This window comes from Thermobia domestica, chromosome 11, assembly GCF_964235325.1.
Source record: "Thermobia domestica chromosome 11, izTheDome1.hap1.1, whole genome shotgun sequence".
Taxonomy (NCBI): Eukaryota; Metazoa; Arthropoda; class Insecta; order Zygentoma; family Lepismatidae; genus Thermobia; species Thermobia domestica.
The window spans coordinates 240,349,572-240,371,054 of record NC_137464.1 but is presented as its reverse complement, the minus strand read 5'-3'; the positions used below and the strand labels follow the sequence as shown (position 1 = coordinate 240,371,054).

General features: G+C 38.2%; 1 protein-coding gene across 6 annotated transcripts in view; it reads right to left on the bottom strand.

The window, feature by feature from the left end:
* LOC145664853 (prominin-like protein) overlaps positions 1 to 21,483 on the bottom strand; it is a 253,296-nt gene that overhangs the window by 113,530 nt on the left and 118,283 nt on the right. For all 6 annotated transcript variants that reach the window (XM_081731870.1, XM_081731872.1, XM_081731875.1 and 3 more), the window contains exon 2: positions 2,378 to 2,645. In XM_081731870.1, coding sequence (XP_081587996.1) covers positions 2,378 to 2,645 — 268 coding nt within the window. The remainder of the gene's footprint in view (positions 1 to 2,377; positions 2,646 to 21,483) is intronic.

Genomic DNA, 21,483 nt, shown 5'->3' with positions numbered 1-21,483 from the left:
CATATTGCTTCAATCGAGACAAGTAATGTAACTGATATAGTCTTCTATCAGGATGCATGTTACTTTCATTAGAATATGTCAATTTTAATATTGATCGCAATTTATACATTCCTTTACCGAGTAAAGGCAATGTTGTAATATTGCTGGAACTCTTTTGAATTTAGCAATAGAGTCCTGAGCCTTGACTGAAATTATGCAAGTACGTAATTTGAAGGTTAGTGTATATTCTAAGAGTATTTGAATTTACGAATGATTTTATTATCTCTAGCATCCTGAATTGGTAGTTTGTGTGTATCGGACATCTCTTAACAAAATACTTTTCCCACTCTCTACTAGTATGTCTTTCAACCAGAAAAATCCTCTTACAGACGCAAGTGTAACAGGAATACTCTATCCTAGCATGCTTTTCAAACAAAAGAGCTCTTGTAACTGTCATAAGTTACACCTTCACCATACACAGACTGAGTATTAGGAGATACAAGGAAGGGTTTAGTAACAACTTTCACAAATTAGCGGACACCACACCAGTCAAGTCTATCTAAAATATGTTCCTTGAGAAGATCAGCAGGTGTTTGTAAATGTGTACCAGTTTGGGCTGAATATAGTTCCAGAATTTGCACTGTATAAAGTATTTTGTGAACACGCTTAAGAGCTTTATATTAAAGCAGTGGATTTCAGCCAATAGTGTCCAGTAGTAGTGTAGAAATTCATTCAGCACACATTAAGTATTGAAAACAAGTGAATCTGAAATGAATAAGCTCTTTCCTAAGTGCATATTATTTTATTAATAAAATTTTCTAGTGCACATAAATCTGGGCTCTATTTATGACATATATGAATTCAGTTTTAACTATCTTCTTCAACCTCGGAACTCTAGAATTAAATATTAAAAGTTAAAATGCGTAGATATAGGAAATCTTGATTTTCGATCAAGTGCACTTATTTAGAAAACCGCTTTTTTGAAAACATCCGTGATCAACATTAAATTTTCTGATTTCTTAATTCTGTCGTAACTCAATTATTAAGCCAACTACAAGGATTAGTCCTAAGTCTTACAATATTCCGGTACACAACATATCTGTATTTATTTATTTACAATGAAAGCACATTCTCATTCCAAGTACGGTTCCTCGTGCTAGACTCTCTATAGCCATCTTCCTGTCACTTCATCGATTGCACGTTGATACGTCGTCTTGCCCTTAGAGGCTAAGAATGCAGTCACTCCTGTTTCCATCTCCTGTTGGTTGGTGAAGCATCGTGACTTCAGGAAGTGCGCCACAGACCGAAACAGGCAGTAATCCGAAGGGCCAGGATCAGGAATTTATCCCGGATGCGGCATCAGTTCGATGTAATGAAGTTCCTGATTCTTTTTTTTTGGGGGGGGGGGATGGGGGGGTTCGAATCGAGTGTGATTTTGCGTTATTCTGTTGCAGCACGGCGCGCTATCGGTTCAACCAGTGCAGGACGTGTTTAGCCTAGTGCAGCACATCCGCTCCAACTGTTCGGAACAAAGGTTCACATTGATAATACAGCCGTTAGGAACGAACTCGAAGTGAATTAATACCCATTCACAGTTCCACCACACACAAAGCAGAACTTCATGCTCGAAACTGCCCTGTTTGACGACCGGTTCTGGAAGTTGTCCCTTACACAACCACTGTTTTTACACATTCGGATTCTGGAAGAACATCCACTTTTCATCCAATATGACAATCCGTTTCAGGGAATGTACATCACGCGAATTTTGCAGTAGTTGTTGGCACATATCCATTCTCCTCTGGGCATGAGCTGGCGTCAAATCATGTGACACAATGGGTTAGCTCCTGATGGTTTTCCAGCAGTTCATGAAGGTGACGCATGGCAGTTGGCAGCGATATGACGAGTTGGTTTGACAGTCGTTGTGTGCTGGTGCATGGATTTTCCTCAATGGCGTGTGGTATAACCTCAGCATCTGTTACCCTGGGACGGACCTTGGCTCATCTTCGATAGTTTTACAATCTGCACGAATTTCTGAAATCAACGAGTTTCTGTTCTGTGGTTCACTGCACCTTCCCTTTTCGCATGACAAATGTTTAAGTTTGCTGCCGCCTTGTACAGTAACAGTTCACGTATCAGACGTTGTTGGACACTCATTGTCACTGCCACTAGAAACATTAACGAGGTGGTGGTCTCCGTGTTAAATAGTCCGCTTGCCGCACTACCTCTTGGGTCAGTTTAACGTTTAACTTACGACCAATCACGGCGATATACGCGGCTTCTGTTTGGATTGTAGAATATAGGAAGACTTATGACTTACCTTTGTATCACAGTGACAATGCAACTGTTGATAATAAATGCATAAATAAATGTTGATAAGAAATAAATAAAAGATACTTACAGGATAATTATAGCAACAATAGTAAGAAGAATCCCCAGCGTGACTCGCTTGCACGGATCACTTTTCTTTTCAAACGGTTGACTTCTTGCACCGCATCGCCCAACGCACCGGCAACAGCAGAAGATCAACCCAATACATGGCATAAGCAAGGCAAATAACAGTCCCACCGCAGTCACTGCAACTACACCGGCGTAATACGTCACTAGTGTATGCCATTCACGGCGTACGTCTGCTAGGTGAACTTTATTATCTTTCACAACCAAGAAGCCTGTAAAAACAAAAAGAAAAAAAATAATTAGACTTTTAATTTAATTTGAGATAAGCATATTACAGTAAAACAGACAAAAATTATAAGAAGATATTCAAGTGTTTCACAGCCAAAAATGCCAACTTTCGATAGATTGTATCTTTAGTGGCCATAATCGCTGTAGATACATGTAGCTTCACATCTGCTACAAAAAAATAAAACTAAATAGACAAAACTATATTATATACTACACCAGTAACGAGAAAATTTTCCTTGAGAAATGTCCGGTTTCGGAAAAAAAAAAAAAGTATTTACATCAGAGATAAGCATGTTGAAGAGTTTCGAATATGTATGTTTAATCACAAATATTTGTTAAAAAAAAAAAAAAAAAACTGAAGAGCACAAACTGAGTTAAAGAAAAACCAGTTGAGAATGCTCCAAGAGCATTGCCAGAACGAACTTTAAAACAATTATTTTGTCTTATTGACTTTTACATGCTTTATACCAATTATTCTATGTACTTTATTATTATACTCATTAAACAGTTCTTGTAATATATCTATCCATTTATAAGTTCCTTGAGTACTAAATTTTTTCCATATGTTTTCTTTAAAAGTTCTGTTAAAACGTTTTACGATATGTAGTTTTAAGAAGACATGCTCAAAATGGAGGGCTAAAAATTAAAAATTCGCAAAATATAATCTCTCTATGATTTACGGTTTCCGAGATATGGCTCCTTAAATCTCCCGAAATCCGAACTTTTTTGGCCAATACCTGGGGAACAGTGGCCAGTTGGCCAGTACCCACCGGTTGCTATTTGGTACCAAAATGTTCACCATCCTCTTAGGTATTGATGAACACCAATATCATTTACGACTTACGGTTCCTGAGATATGGCTTCTTAAATCTCCAGAAACCGGAACGATTTTTGGCCAATATCTCCGGAACGGTAAGAGTCATGCGAAAAATCCACTTCTTTCGGGTAATTTTTGGTGCTCTATCGAATGGAGGGCTCAAAATTGAAAAATTCGTAAATAACAAACATACACATATACACACAGAAAATTCTGCAACGAACTTTCTAAGCTCGTTGAAAATAAGAGAATCTGAAAAGAACACAAAATGAATTTAAAAAAAAAAAAAATAGCGTCTAGAACGTAGCAGGTGCTATAAACTAACGTAGAACAGGTTTTGTACAAGTTATTTTGGTTGAACAATGTACTATGATGATATGTGATGTTATGACGTAAGTTAGTTCAGACAAGGACGCTCAGCCACTGATTGTGTTTAATCTCTACATTATTGAAAAAGAAACAAAGGAATTAAGGATACAAAAAGAGAAAAAGAAAGAAAGAAAAATAAAGAAATAGCTGCTAATGGACACAAATTTCAATGTGTGGACTATAACGCGCTGTTGCCAGACAGTGAGAAGAAATTAGGAGCAGGTCTAAATGAAATATAACAGTTGTTCAGTAGTAAATTCAGCCCAAGAGAAGAAACAAGAAAAATAAAGATTAAAATAAAAGATCGGTTTGTGGAACAAGTGCAAAGGTGGTTCTGTTAATCTATGTATAAAACTGAAAGTGACTTAACTCTTGAAATACCCGACCGATCTCGATCAAATTTTCAACATAAATAAGATTCGGGCCTGGGATGGATTTTATCATTTCACTTTGACGGTACAACGTAGAGGAAGGGAAGGAGGAGGAGATAAAAAATAAATAAAACTTAATATCATATTTGGAATTGACAATCTTCCAAACTAAAGGACATCCCACATTGAAGCCGGAAGTGATAAATCTACTTCTGGTCTCAATCGTGGCATACATCGAAAAATAAATAAATAAATAAATAAATAATTGTTTGTAACTGCTCTCTTACAGTCTTTGCTGCACGGAAAGTCCAATAGGTCTACTGAAATCTGGAGTGATAAATATTTCACTTTCGGTTTCAAACGAACGAAAAGATAAAAAATTAAACCAATTCTTGGCTACCTGAATTCACAGAAAACCTTTCTGGTTTTTCTCTGAACCTGTCGGAGGGCGCACGGAGGCTCCGTGGTAGAACGCTCACCGCTGGTGCAAGGAGACCCTGGTTTATTCCCAGGCCATTTATTTATCTATTTTATTTATTAGGGTTTAGCGTCCCACCTGAGATGAAGTGCGAGAAAACGAGAGAGAACCCCGAGAAATCCTACGCACACGGTATTTGTCCACCATAAAGTCCATTCGGCGCAAGGAACCTAGGTCATGTGAGTGTGGTGAACAACATCGTGCCCGTCGGGTTTCTCTGAGTTTTCACGTTTCTGTCCCACAGTCTCATTCTACCTATGTGAGTCGTTCAATATAAAAGTTTCCGTAAGTGGTAAAAGATTTACTTGTTAAGATACATATGTAATATATATATATATATATATATATATATATATATATATATATATATATATATGTGTGTGTGTGTGTGTGTGTAGATGGGTCCTTCCTCACCCCTTCATATAATCCCAAATTGAGACTTCACGCATTTATCTCACCATTGCACCAATTTGTCCAAACCCTTTGAAAAAAAAAAAAAAAAGAAAAAACATGGCTCTGGCTAATTAGCACTGTACCCACATTCAGCTTCACTTCTTCATCACTAATTCACAGAAGACCAGGTCATTTATGTCGAACCTGAACTCTTCTTCGGGGAAACACAATTCGACATAAGCGACCTGATCTCTTCTTTTTGACGATAACATCCATCCCCTCTCAGCACGCAAACAAGACACAAAACTGAAGAATTAGAGTGAGAACAGCTCCCCACTCTCCATACAGCTTCAATTTAGCGCCGAGTTACTTCCATCTTTTTTCCAGTTTTAAAGTCTGCATTGCAAACTGAACGTTTCTAAACAAATTGAAGTGAAACGGAATGTGAGGAGAGTGCTAACTAGCCAGAGCCTTGATCTTTTTCAAATGAACTTGCAGAAATTGGTGCAACAGTGAGACAAATGCTTGAATCTCAATGAGGACTACGTGAACAGGACTCACCTGCATATATAGTTTACAAATATATATATACTTTACAAATATGCAAATCTTGAAACATAAATATTTTACACTTTAGGGAAACATATATTGAACGACCCACGTATTTTTCATAACCATTCACATTAATTATCCGGTTCCTTTAAGCTGCGAAACAAACACGGATCTGGAAGATTGAATTTTCATTTCATTTCTGATGACCGTAGACAGATGACAGACAGCCAACGTCATCCAGTAAGATTTCTTGATACTTGTGCAAAGCATACGTACTTTATAATATTGATTTGTCTATACATTCATCTATGATTATTGAACTTTTTCCTTCCTAAAAGAAAAATTACAAAATAAATCATTATTTATAAACAAACAAATAAATTTGTTTACAAACACCGTAACCTAATTTTTTTTTTTTTTTTTTTTTTGTTTGAGAATAACCCAGTACTAATGACCATGATTATCTCTACTTGGCAACGGTGCAGTAGACGTCACGTCATTTACATACCATACGGAAGTAGATAATCTGATCAAGTTTCATGATGGCGTGGGCGCCTCCATTATAGAAACGGTCAATACAAGTTTTTTTGCAATTCTATTCATGCAAGTGACTTCTTCCGAAGAGGAGAGAATTATTCGTGTGGCCTTGCTTTGTATCTGGCCAGATGGTTTTATAGTAGCTCTGGTGTTTAGTGCTTCATTGAATCCTTGCCAAGCAATAAAGCACATCCGCCCTGGGCGAGGACCCTGTCTGAATTTCCTTCTCACTTGGCGGTTGGCACTCCTATCATGATAACATACAAAATCAACCTAAATGATGTCATTTAATGGTTTAAGAAATACAATGGTTCATTACCACAGATGATCCCACCAGTGAATTCTACTGTCACCCACCTAAGATTTTACTGTTTTTTTTTTTTCTGCTACCCGTTTCGACCTTATTGTTACCTACTAGTGTTGCCTACGTGGCTAGATTTCAAGCTGTTTCGTCTTGTAAACATGTAGTGAAAGTGCTTTCTCGCCTCGTATCTTGCTACGAAAATTCTATCTTTGTCTTGTCTCGTGGGCAACACTATTCACCCATCTTCCTAAGATTTTACTATATTTTTCATTTACCACATCCACTTGCAGACAAGGGGGCGCGGTGGCTCAGTGGTAGAGCGTTCACCTCCGGTGCTTGGGGTCCCTGGTTCGATCCCAGCTCGCGCCGTGTGGACTTTGTGGTGGACAAACACCGTGCTCGTGAGTTTTCTCAGGGTTCTCCCGTTTCCTCCCACTTTCTTCATTCCACCATTTCACTCATCTCTCATCATCACCGTCTCCTTTAGCCTAACCGGCATAACCGTGGGACGTAAAACTTAAAGATTTCATTTCATGTTCACTTTCCTTTTACGTCTGCATGAAGATCATGATTTTTCTAACTTTCCTTCTACGTCTGCATGAAGATCATGAGTTTTCCAACTTTTCTTCTACGTTTGCAGGAAGATCATGATTTTTCTAACTTTCCTTCTACGTCTGCATGAAGATCATGAGTTTTCCAACTTTCCTTCTACGTTAGCATGAAGATCGAGTTTTCTAACTTTCCTTCTACGTCTGCATGAAGATCATGAGTTTTCCAACTTTCCTTCTACGTCAGCATATAAGATCATGAGTTTTCCAACTTTCCTTCTACGTCAGCATGAAGATCATGAGTTTTCTAACTTTTCTTTTACGTCTGCATGAAGATCATGAGTTTTCCAACTTTCCTTCTACGTCAGCATATAAGATCATGAGTTTTCCAACTTTCCTTCTACGTCAGCATGAAGATCATGAGTTTTCTAACTTTCCTTCTACGTCTGCATGAAGATCATGAGTTTTCTTAACTAACTCGCCAGAATTAACCAGTAATGTAATTCAATAATCTGCTCGTTTCAACACCGACATTGAGTGTTTATTTCTGATGTCTTATTAAAAACGTTCCATGTTAACACTCTGCTAGCTAAGAAAAAAATAAAGTTGGTGGGGAAGGAGAACCTTAAAAAACGCACAAATATACCATCAAGTTGCCTATCACAAGCTTCATAACCTTAGACAGAAGTGACAATCCTTCATACTCAATAGGAGTGCTCAAGCACTAAATCTTCACGCTTCTCAAAGTGAAAAACAAATTACTATACAAGTAATTTTAAAATTACACGGACTAAATGTCATTACGGGATTCCCACCTCTTTGCGACCTCGAATTCCCTGACTTTTCAAGGTTCCTCATCTACTATCCATGTGCATCTTGCATCTACGTATACATATAATACGTGTAGGTAGAGATTTTGCAAAACTACTTTAGTTTACAGAATGTCTCCTACCAAATAGTCGATTAAGACAAAAAGAGAAATAGATTGTAAGAAGTAAAAATCCGTACTTACAATTCCCTAATTTTCCAGATTTTTTCAGCTTTTCATGCAATTCCCTGACTTTCCCAGGACTTGAAAAGTAAGTTGAAATTCCCTGACTTCTCCAGACTTTCCAGGTCGGTGGGTACCCTGTATTATTAGGGCAATTAGTCTGTCACATGTATCGCTGTTTTCAGCATTGTTAATACAGTAAAATATATATATACAAGATAGCAATTTCCTAGCTGTACATACAAAAAAAAAAGTGCGACATGCAAGTGGCCACATTACAGTGTAATAATGTCATTCGCATTGCCCACAAGATGGAATGACGTAGTGCGAAAAGGGGACACTGTTTCAGTGCTAGAGCAATCACATCTGATGCGTAAGGTCCCTGCTTTGATCTCAGCTCCAGCCAGGTAGGATTTGTGGTGAACAAATAGTCAAAGTGGCTTTTTTGGGGGGATTTCCCGCTTTCTCCCTCCTTCTTCATTTCACTATTTCGTTCATCGTCAGTCTTCCCTTAGCCTCGGAGCAGAATAGTATGACATTAAACTTAAAGAAATCGTGACGTGATGCGAGACGAAACAAAGCTCTTATAATAGGAACATACGTATATACTTTTCGAAACAAGACATTATCTTTTTGAGAAGAGACAGACCCAAATCTCGTATCGCGGTCAACCTGAATATTTATATTCATAGTTCTAATGAAACCAAATCAAACCACTTGGCTTAACAGAACTTTGTGGGCTTGAGCCGCTTCAACGCTATCTATTAGCGAATGGTCAGCATGCTGCATCGCCTTGTTTCTAATAGGCGTATCAAGGAGCTTTCTAGAGCTAATGACCGTCACGTCTTTTATTCACGTGGCTCCCCAGTTTACCTCACGACCCTGGGTTAATGAGGAAAATTGGGAAGCACCGGCCGGGAACCGAACCCGGGACCATGGAGAAGTCCAACCTTTTAACCGCTACACTACGATATGTGGCCAAATTAAAGATTTGTACAATTTATCAGGTTTTATTGCGTAAGCTACTTGACGGTTTTCATTAATTATTTTCGATGACCAATGGGTCCACATGCAAGAACATTTGGGAAACGCTGACGAATATCTTATAAAGAACAGAATTTTATTTTATTAGTAGTATTCTCATGTTTAGTCGCGTAAGGTGGGCAATAATGCACTTACTTCCTCGTTAGAAGGTTTCCGGTTCGTTTTCATACGTCCCTTAGTCGTACCAGGAAAGTACCGAGGCAGCGATTTATCCAGAAGCTCTATCTACTTTTCTTAACCTCACAGTCGGTGCTGAGGAAACGAGAAACACCGGATGAGACCTCAATGCTACATGATCTTAGATATGGGAATTTAAAGAGAATACAAGTGAATCAACTTCCTTCCCATTAAAACCACAATAATATGTATTATCAAGCATGAGGATATACGTCAAGCAACTACGAACGACATTTAAGCGGAAATTTGGCAACAAAATCTCCTGCTCGTATGTTAATGTCGCTTTTCATAACACAATGCACCACGCATCAGGAAGACAGTATTATCCCTACGATGTAAAAAGTAAACCCGTTAGACCAGTAACAAAATGAAAATGTAACTTCCCACGTTTATGCCGGCCAGGCTAAAAGAGATGGAGATGATGAGAAATGATGGAATGAAGAAAGTGGAACCAAACAGAGAATCCCGAGAAAACCCACGCATACGGTGTTTGTTTACCACAAAGTTCACTTAGTGCGAACTGGTATCGAACTAAGGACCCCATACATCAGAGATGAATGCTCTACCACTGAGCCACCGCGTTAGGCCAGTAGCATAGCCAATATTTTGGGCGAACACGTCTGTCAAGGGAGACAGACATTTAGGATAAAGTAGTAATAAGACGAAATATGACAAATTCATATAAAACGGAGTCTTCATCCCGGCGAAATTAAAGTACCGCTAATTTTACAGTAATTATGTGATATCTTCAAATAGATAAAAGATAATCGAAATGTGGAACAAGAGCGCCCTAGACAATATTATTTTACATGAGAAACCGTTATCACGACTCACTTATCTGCTTTCGATTTCGAGCCATTTTGAAAATCGGCATTTATTTTCGCGTTTCTAAACAGCTGAAAACGGAAAGCCACTTGGTGACTTGTGATAACGGTACCTCACGCAAAATAATATTGTCTATGGCGCTCTTGTTCCATATTTCAATTATCTTTTATCTATTTGAAGATATCACATAATTTCTGTAAAATTAGTGGTATTTTAATTTCGCCGGGATGAAGACACTTAAACTGCATTTGACAGGTCACAAAAATAACCACAAAAGAAATCCAGAACTCTGGCTGGCTTTGATAAATGAATTAAAACAGAATAAACAATGAGCAATGATCAAGCCTAAGTATTCACTAGTAATAAATGATCCAAAAGTAGACAAGGCTTTTTCAGGTTCCCAGTTGTTGTGTAATACAAGATAAGAACTGAAAATAATAAGAACTAACAGAACTAGAACAAGTATCAAAGTACACTGTCGGAACTTTTTGCAGGGACCCGTCTCTTCATCTTCATAAAATTAAAATATTACTTCTCCAGCCACCGGGATCTCGAATTCAATCTCACAATATGTCGTATGTGTGAATAAATTTCTTTCCTTTCTAAAACCACATGTTTTATTATCATAAGAACTCGAAGAGAGACGTCAGCAACTACTAATGACGTTTCAACAGAAAATTTGGCAACAACACGCAAAAGTAAAGAATGATAGTATTCAAGACTACGAATCGGAATACCAATATCACGAACGAATTCCGTCTTTTGATCCAGTTTCATTCTATTTCCAAGTCAGGTTCGGTGAATATGATACGTAGGGAGTTTTTACTTGACTGTCAATGAAGGTAAGGGACAGTGATATTCTGCACATGTTGACTTAGGTTTCTTTGGTCCTACATAAAATTTAAGAATGATGCAGACAGTATGGATTAAATTTAAGATGGTCTAGACACTTTTCGTTATATACAGAGTGGACCATTTGTCTTCAAATGCCCTTGCAGTTTTTAAACTAATCTAAATACAGTAAATAAAAATTAATGTAACGGGAATTTAATGCCTAACTTCGGCTTTTATCACATTTTTTGCGGCGAAAGAGGAAGAGGAGGTAACGGGGTAACATGTAAAATGCTTTAACAACCGATATTAGTATCCAATAAAAGTTACACGATTCACTGGTATAGCGCTCATCATCCAGTGCATGGAGTTTCTTATTCGATTCCAGCTCACTTTGTGGTGAACGAACACCGTGTGAGTCGGTTTTCTCGAGATTTTCCAGTTTTCTTCAACTTCATTCATATTACCATTACCATCCATGTCATTAGCATTCTTTCCCTTAACGTCGGAACACTTTGAAGATAAATGATTACGCTATATATATCATGTTTATTAAATTAAATTAAAGTTTGGCACCCCACGAGTACCACAACTAATTTTGTCAAGAGTGGTTGTTGAAATCGTTCATTTGAAGTTGAACGTCGTCTTCAGCGTCTAGGATAAGTAATATGTGATTTATATAAACTTAACGTGAAGTCCAAACATGAATTTCCACTAGGAATCAAATACACTGCGCCAATGGCTAGGGCGAATTCTTTAGTCACGGGGAGCTCTTCTGCAATATCTAGAATTCAACTAATCAGTTAAAGAAAGAGAGAGAGAAAAAAGGACCGATCCAATCCCATTATTTCTAAGTTATTGTCACAAGGTCATACCAAATGCACTTTGTTAAACGTACTGTGCAAAAGTAAAGGTTATTAAATACTGCTCTCATTTCCTTTGAATGGAAGACCTTGAACATAAAATCTAAATTAAACTTTTTTTTTCCTCAGTTACTCTAACGGGACTTCTTATTCAAAGCTAGGGCATCACCATTTATTATAAATAATACATATTATTTGTTCAAAACGTCATGCTGACCACATGGATGTATCTGTATGTACAGTAAATATATAAAAAGCCTTTTGCATTCTCTTTCTGTACAGGTGGCCAGTACCATCAGCAACACCACCACGTGGCACAGTGAACTGACCAAGTTCACCACGGCATATGAGCTTAACTACTGCTTACCAACAAACAACAGGTTTTCGAGTACGCCCGTGGTTTAACTGTGAAGTTGCCCAGTTCTCACCAGCTGACCTCCTTGGCAGAGGTTCCGGGATACTCTTTTGATAGACAATGAAGCTTTTTCTTCACACTTCAGCTACCACGAAGTTCACTAACATCCCGACAGCTTCTCGGAAATGCCATCGAGTAAAGGGAAAACACTCCAAACGGTTTGGCACATTGACAGGACTTTGTTTAGTACATCAACACACGTACACCTCTACGACTACGACTGAATGGAGCGTATTCCACGTGCTATTGTTGTTATACTGACATTAATACGCTATACTATGAAAAAGACAACGGAGAAATGTTTCGATCAACAGTACTGATCGAAGATGAACATTTTGTAACTAAGAGTCATTATTCTCAAAGAGGCTCGCGTTCACGATATTTCACGCGCGCACTCGCTAGAGCTGAGAAACACTATTCTCAATAAGGCTCGCGTTCACTAATGACTTAGGTTTGCAATTTTCTCAATTGAGCTTCAGGCCTGTAGCTAGGAGGTATCCAGGGAGAGCTTCACAGCCCCCTACAACCACCTCCTGAAACTTTCACTTGTTTGAAATCTTTCAAGTTTAACGTCCCACGATTATCTCCTTTAGGTTAAGCGAGACGGATGATGGAAAAATCGGTAGAATGAGAATGTGGGAGGAAAGGAAGTATCCAGACAAAACTAACAAATCCGATGTTGTCCACCACACACTTACTTGAATGGGGATCGAACCAGGGACCCCACACAAGTAGATTACTACCCATACGTTTCCATTTTTGGCATTAAAAGTACTTAGGCCTACCTTTAAGTACTCTCGTTGAAGTAATGAATATTTTAAATACTCACTTTTAAAGTACTTTTAAGCTCAAAAATGGAGACTATGAGTAGTAATGTACTCACGCACTACGGGTAAACGCTCCACCACTGAGCCACCGTGCTTCCTTCAGGATAATAGAGACACTTGATCAATCAAAGCGAACCATTATTATAAGAAAGAATTGGTGGAATTCGAATGTGGGAGAAACTGTCAGAAAAAAGGCACGATGGTGAACACCGCAAACTCACATGACCTGCGATCGAACCAAGGGCCCCTTGCAACAGAAGTGAGCGTTCTACCACTGAGCCACAGAGTGAGCCAGATTGCATCTCGAAAATCCTATTAAACGAACTAACAGTCATTTTCAAGTTATTTCGCTTGTACATATTTTATGCGTTTTTACACAAAACCTTGCGTAGATTGCGAGGAAGTTGAGAAAGAATGGAATTCTCGCATACCCTAAACAAACGAAAAAAATGGAGTAATTTGAGTGTAGGAGTAAGAGAAGAAATTAGATTTCTGGGCTTTCGGCACGTATCGCCATGTTAGCCCATTTAACGTGAGAACGATAGTCATTTATTTAGGGGGGGGCGCGGTGGCTCAGTGGTAGAGCGTTCACCTCTGGTGCTTGGGGTCCCGGGTTCGATCCCAGCCCCCGCCAAGTGAACCTTGTGGTGGACAAGCACCGTGCTCGTGGGTTTTCTCGGGGTTCTCCCACTTTCTTCATTCCACCATTTCACTCATCTCTCATCATCACCGTCTCCTTTAGCCTAACCGGCCTAACCGTGGGACGTAAAACTCAAAGATTTCATTTCAAAGATTTTATTTCATTTATTTAGGATCGTATATGTATTCTTAGTGTTCTTTTAAAACAGTAATAGCAGAATTTTTCATTTTGCTTACAATAAACTTTACGAGCATCGGACAACGATACCATACCGTTCCAATGTGAAGTTGCATCACCCATTTTTTTTTCGCAAACATTCTTTAGCTTTTTCGAAACACGATTCACCTCTGTTAGTCATTAGAGACGGATGTTAGGCAAAATGCCTATTTTTTAATATTAAAGATATGAAAAATAACGTTTTAAAGCTTATATGGGGGGTTACAGTTTCAATTTAAGCCTTTTTTTTTTTTTTTTTTTTTTTTACTTATTTTGCTTATTTCGCCCCTTCCTGCCTAAATAATTGCTTTAGTACCTAATATTGTCTATTCAATGCACTTTCCTCAAAATAAGACTTTATTGGGAAAAATATATGGTTTAGTGTTTCAAGAAAGGATTCTGCCTCTTCCGAGAAAGATAAGTGCCGTTTGTAAGTAATAAGATGCCGTAACACTGAACTGTTACGTGTACTGATAAAGTGCTGTAAAATTTTGGACTGCTGTGTGTACTGATAAAATGCTATATAGAATGTAGTTACCAAATATACATGGAATGCATATCAAGCTTTGTCTTTCTATATACAGTGAAAGAAGATATTAAGAAACATGTATGTTTCTATATTCTTTGAACATTACTTATGACTTGAATTCATTTTTTTAAATTGTATTGAGTATTTATCTTCATTATTTCGAGTTATCTTAGTGCCTATTTTTTAAATTTTAAGTGCCTATTTTCCAGCTTTTTAATGCCTAAACATCCTGTCTCTAGTCATCATCCATCAAGAGGGCAGCGACATAGTAATAGAACGCCCGTTTACTCCCACTCCCTTCATTCCAGCAAATCTTCCATCACCACTCACCTACTTTAGCCTACGCAGCACGGCCGTAGGATGTTCACAGAAAAATTTCATTTCCATAAATTATTCATCATCTTTATTCTCGCATCACTGTAGTCCACTGCAATTGTTATACGAGATCAATATTTTAGTACAATGTTGTTCAATTACTTCAGAGTTTAGCATTCTTTCAGCACCGAGACTTACGTAGAACCCGAACCTCACTGAGCTTCCACCGGGAATTAAATTCGGAGTTCCCACGCCGAAGGCGTGTATGCTAACCACATAGCCATGATGTGCAGTTTAATTTTACGATATTATATACTATCTACATATATTGATTAGGGATGCGCACAGGAAGAGAATTTTCCTGGCAATATTTAAGGAGACACACCTCTTCCAACGGAAAAACAAATACGTTTTGCACGATGAGACAATACTTTCCCGGTACCTTTTCGAGAAAACAGTCCCAAATCTCGTCTCGTAGGTAAAACTAATGAGAAGGCCCTCTAGGTCACTGAAAACATGAGAAGGGCATCGGCAGAAATTTTAGCACGGAACTAACTTACACATACAACCTTACCTCCGAAAAATGAAATAATTTCTTGCAAAATAAATATGTAAATAAATACATAAGCACTATGACTTTAAAATGCTTTCAGGTTCTTTCAATGTATGAAATATCATTAGAACTATTTGTGACAAAGCTTTTTTTTTTTTTTTTTTTTAATTCTGAGCACAAAAATATGTAGATTTAGCCTTGATATAAGCATATTTGTTGTACTGTTGTAATTATTTTTTCAATGTTACAAATTTATGGCGACTTACACACTTTTAGATTTTTTTTTATTATTTATGTGAGTGTACCTTCCCTCCCTCTTAGAGAGAGAGAGAGAGAGAGAGAGAGATGTTTAGGATATAAAAAAGTACTACTGAGAGGCATTTTTGACCTTAGCGAATTACATTAAACAATGATTAAAATTAATTTCTGTGGGGTACTTTCGATTGCGAGTTCTTCGGCTGGGTTTCCACAAAGTTCACGCTGCACTATATTAATCTGTAGTGAACTACTATGGATATTTCCACATATCTGTCCTCCGCAGTCGTGTAGACGTTTACCCATGTCTATATAACGCTGATTGATGAGACAATATAGGCTGTTTGTGATTTGCTACAATATAAAGTTCTATATAGAAATAATAGAAAGTAAAGCAGCTTTACTTAATTGTCGAAAAGGGAATTACCGCTTACGTACGAAAATGAAATGAAATCTTTCAGTTTTACGTCCCACGGTTATGCCGGTTAGGCTAAAGGAGACGGTGGAATGAAGAAAGTGGGAGGAAACGGGAGAACCCCGAGAAAACCCACGCACACGGTGTTTGTCCACCACAAAGTTCACTTGGCGGGAGCAGGGTTTGAACCCGGGACCCCAAGCACCAGAGGTGAACGCTCAACCACTGAGCCACCGCGGCCCCCGCTTACGTACGAAATGCAGATGATTAGAACATTGCTACCAATACAAAGAGTTAGTCACTTGTTTTACCATGGGACACAAGGGAAAATGATCTGTTTCTTTCCTCCAGTAATATTATCCTTAGATCGGGGCAAGAAATTTCCGGTCTACGGATCGCCATTGGCCAAATATTTTAGTTTAATGATAGACATTTGGTCTTTACTAATTACGAGGTGCGTCATATGTTTGTTTACGCGGATTGGTAACACTCATGAAGTTAAGCATGCACAGGAGTATGAAACAGAGGTACCCAGACAAAAACCTACAGACACAATGTTGTCCACCATAAACTTCCTTTGCCGGGGATCGAACCAGGGACCCCACGCACCAGGGGTAAGCGCTCTACCACTTAAAAAAAAAAAACCTCACCAAATGTGCCTCATTAACTTGCTTTACTGCTTATTACTAAATTTCTACTGAATTTTTGCTTGTTTTTTATTTGTTTTACCAGTAACCTAGAACAATAGGGACACGGACACAGAAACATCGAGGACAGTTAAAATCACAAAGGCTCTCCCACTGGGAATCGAACCCTGGACCTCGTGCGCCACAGCCACTAGACCAGCAGGGAGGGCAATCACTGAGCCATCATACCCTCATCAAATTGCAATCAAATTCACTTATCTGGCTACTGAATGTGACCAGAAATTTCGTGTCGTGCCTTGCCTCAGATCTTGACCTTCGACGAAAAAGTTAGTTTCGTTTACGTGTGCGCGAACTACACAATACAAACCTGAGAGGAAAAGAATTGAAAGTATGGGTTCGCGAATGAATAAAGCGAGGAGGAACGTTACTGACAGTTTCAAGTTCATTGTATAGCGAACTGAAGACTGAGGGTGATTTTTTTTTTTTTTAACTACGAATTAATACGTCTGGCTATTGAAGTGCGAACGCAGAATGTAGCAACAATCGACAACCCTTTGATTACGTACTGACATGAGCTGTCTGTGCAGACTCCAGATGAGAACTCGACCAATCGTGAACGAGTTTCGTGCACGACTTGTAGTTACTTTCTTTCCTGTCTGTTCCCATTGAGTCAAGTACTTGCCAAACATGGTCGTGTCGTGGATCGTGCACTTGACTCTGTGAGAACCCAGTCAAAAATACACATGGATGGGTAAGAAAGAAAAGTTACAAGAATCATAATCGAAAAGCGCTACACAGTAAAGTAGCCCACCTAGAAAAAAACTTTTTACATGTTCTTTCAAAGAAATGTTGTTCTATTCAACGTGTTATTTAAAACTGCATCTAGAGCAGTAAATTAATTCTTAACTGTTGGTGTGACATACAGCAGAAACTAAAATTCTCACCATTATTTCCCCGAGCTATTACCAAAGCACACTGACTGGAAACGTATTACCGCAGCTACTATGCTAGCTAGTAATTTATTTACACTTTTATAAAAGTTCGCATACTGAAAAATGTGAGCGCTGTAACTATACTAGCTAACTATGTACTATGGAACCCGGAGGTTCAATAGGGTTTGCAAGAATCAAAGAATTTTTACAACGCTAGCTCTAAGAAAAACGCCTCGATATATGCAACCGACAATACAACACTGTTTACTGGGTTGCATAATTTGTACTTTTTTCTTACAAGTATGAGAAGTCATCAATATCTTATGCAGCAGGACATTCGACCGTGAACCTTGCTTCTGGTATCTCATGCCCAATTTAAGAGCAAATTGTCGTACTCGACTTAAACAGGCAGAAGCAGCATTTATCTATTGAAAAATGTTTAAATGTATACTACAATAGTCGTCAAGCAGTGCGTTACTAGATTGGAGAAGAGCAACTACTGGCATGACGCCCTGTTCAGAGTATGGATATTGCAATGTTTTGTGGTACCGGGATTGAAGAGCATAGAATATAAGATATTTCATTTTTAGTCAAATCATGATTCATTTTATGTAGGTTTTTTTTTTTTTTTTTTTTTTTTAATCTACAGAGCAGTATTGTGCACTATGTGGGAAACTACTTACGAGGGGAGGTGAAAGAAGAGAGAAACCATTCACCTTGTAATGCTTTCTCCCCTATAATTGCGAATACCATATCGTCGCATGAGAACCAGAGAAACTTAACTCCATTTTAGTAGGTATACAGGCGAGAGGACAAACATATTATTTACTTAGAAAGATGTGTTTTAAATAAGATGGTAAATGATCTACGTTACGAGAGACGATCAACAAGGAGAACAGATGGCGTTACGTTCCATTTACACAAAGTGCGGATTTCAAAATTATGTCCAAACATGAAGAAAACGATAACCGCATTTTTGGAGTTACGTTCTTCTGGTTTTCATGTGACGATATGACTTGTCTCTCTCTACAATAACCATGACCATACGAATATTTTCCGAATACGTGTTTCATTTTATTTATTTATTTATTTATTTATTTATTTATTTATTTTATTTATTTTTTTTTTTTAGGCAGCGAGAACTTTTAACTCTGCTAGGAAAATGAAATATTTTAGTTTAACGTGGCACGATTATGCCTTTTAATTTAAGGGAAACAATGATTAAGATTGAATGATGACGGAAGCAGTGGTGGAACGATAGAATGGAAGGAAACGGAAGTACCCCGAGAAAACCCACGAACACGTTGTCCAACACAAACTCACCTGTCCGGGAATCGAACCAGGACCAGAGGTAAGCGCTCTACCACCGAGCCCTCCGTGTAACTCTGTTGGGGGTTAGAGGTCTGATGACAGGACCGGATCCAGGATTTTCTGAGGGGGGTGCACCAATAACTATCAGTACATTTGAATCAAATTTCTTATTTTTTAAGTGCCTTTAGGCATCTGTGATGTGTATGAGGAACTGACAAACTATTGTGAGTTGAGTTGAATTTCAGTTTAGCGTCCCTTTTCAGCAGCGAGGCTATATGAGACGTAGACCTACTGATTAACGTGGAATCCGAACCACATGAGCTCCCGCCGGGAATCGAACCCGGGTCTCCCGCGCCAAAGGCGCGTACGCTAACCGCTTAGCCACAGAGGAGCTCCACAAACTATTGTGTTTAGCAAAACCGCTTTCTTTTAAGCCCGAAACGGAAACCTGGCGTGAAATTTTAGGAAAGTATTGCTATTTTCACTGCCAATTTCTCACTTTAGAAAGCGTATATTCAGAACGGAGAAGGGGGGGGGTGCACGTCCTCCGGTGCATCCCTCCTAAATCCGGCCCTGTCTGATGATATGATTCAAATACCCAAAGAGTATCAATGTCACCTAATGTGTATTAATATATTCATAACTAGACGACAAACATTTGCATAATTCACGAAACAAGTACCGGTATGTCATGAATTATGCATAGCTTTTATTACCAAAAAAAAAAAAAAAAATCGCTAATAAGAAAGTGTAATAATTATTGTTTCAAAATTACTCAAAACACTGGTTTGTTTGCCATGTCATATTAAATAACGCAAAGTGAGAGTAAAAATATTTACACCCGTCTTATCTATGGCTATGACACGTCTATTTTTGCATGAATTTTACTTTTCTGTTACGAGAATTCCCGGTTGGCCATGAAAATGAAATGAAAATGAGCGTGTAGCTTAGTTAAGATTAACTGCCGCCGGCTGACAGTTCTCCCCCTGCGAACAGTGTCCCATGAGACGCGTTAATTTCCAACCACGAGCTCTCAACAATGGAACTCCATTTCTGCTTTCCTCAAAAGGGTAAAATTTAAGTTGGCATTATGACTGTAATTCCCGTTCAACACAATACACACACACAAGAAAACAAATTACACCCTCTCATTAAATGCAACAATTAAAACAACCCATCCCAATTTTTGCTATTACGGAACTTTTGAAAATAAAGATTATATATAGAGTCCATTATTCTCTTATCACAGATACGAGTTTACTATATATATATATATATATATATATATATATATATATATATAGAGAGAGAGAGAGAGAGAGAGAGAGAGAGAGAGAGATACATTGTGTGTTCTGTTTGTGTGTGCTATACATACTCAAAGACAGCAACAGTTTATTATAAGTTGTATAGCAGCTTGTGGTGCAGATATTTCCATATACGAATTAGACATCTCTCTTAGTTACGTTTGTATACAAATGCTATACCTATACCCAGGGGGTAAAAGTGGATCTGAAAAGGTAGGGGAACGCTAGATAGCGGCATGACGTCACGCCGTCCCCCTGCCTATCTTTGCCCATTGTAATATCTTAGGAACTGGGGGGACGCCGTACATATTTTGGAGGTGGGGTTACGGTGTCCCCCGCGTTCCCTGTACTTTTACCCCTGCCTATACCAGGTTTTTTCAACTAACGCAACAGAAATTCGAGTAAAATCAATGAATACTCAATTAAAAGTGATTTTCTAAAAATATTTTACTTCGGTTAACACAGTACGTAGAAAGATTATGCTCTATATTTGAATTAAACAGTGTAATCTTGAAAAGTTATTGCTAATTAAAATTTATTAATAAACACTATTTCATTTTCAGTTGAGTTTGCATGATATTGTTATAGAAATTTTATATAATTTTTCCATGTGTAATGTTTATTGCAATTAATTAAATATATCAGTCATAATCGTAAACATCTTTTATTTACATGTATTGTCTATGATAATCTATTGTTAAATGATAATTTTAGAATAGGTTTAGCTCTTCGAGAGTTAACTTGTCATTCTCACGTTATATATGCAAAATAGGTGTGTCTTTAATATCAAGAATCCGTGTTCATTCAACTTAAAGAGTAAGCTTATTGGAATTCCGTCGCTTATGCGTCATAATCACACGGCAAACAAAATATGAATCATTGGATCTTTATTTCAATGACGACTAACAACCAATACCTTTCGAAATGCACTTTAACGTTACCTAGAATTGAAGAATACCTTTTATGTGGACATTTACATTGCAACATATCGTTCCAACCAATTTACATATGAGTGAACAGTTACTGCAATATCATTTTACGATTTTACGTTAGCTGTGGAAATGGATGACAGAATACTAAAGTGTTGCCAAAATGTCTTGAGCCGTGGCAAAAAGGCGAACTAAAACTCACCCTCGACACACCCACGCGTTGAGCCAATAAGGGTTCAGCTGTTGCTAAGCGAGAGACCCTCAGCGAAAGGGAATGGAATTCCTTCAGCCGATAGCAGCGCTCGGATCGGAAGACTAGGTGTCAAGTCATAGTGGTACTTTTATACTAATATAGGCACACCAAACAGAAAACTTCTTCCATCTGCGCAAGCATCAATATGAAAGACGTGCCCCAACAGACTGAACTATATATG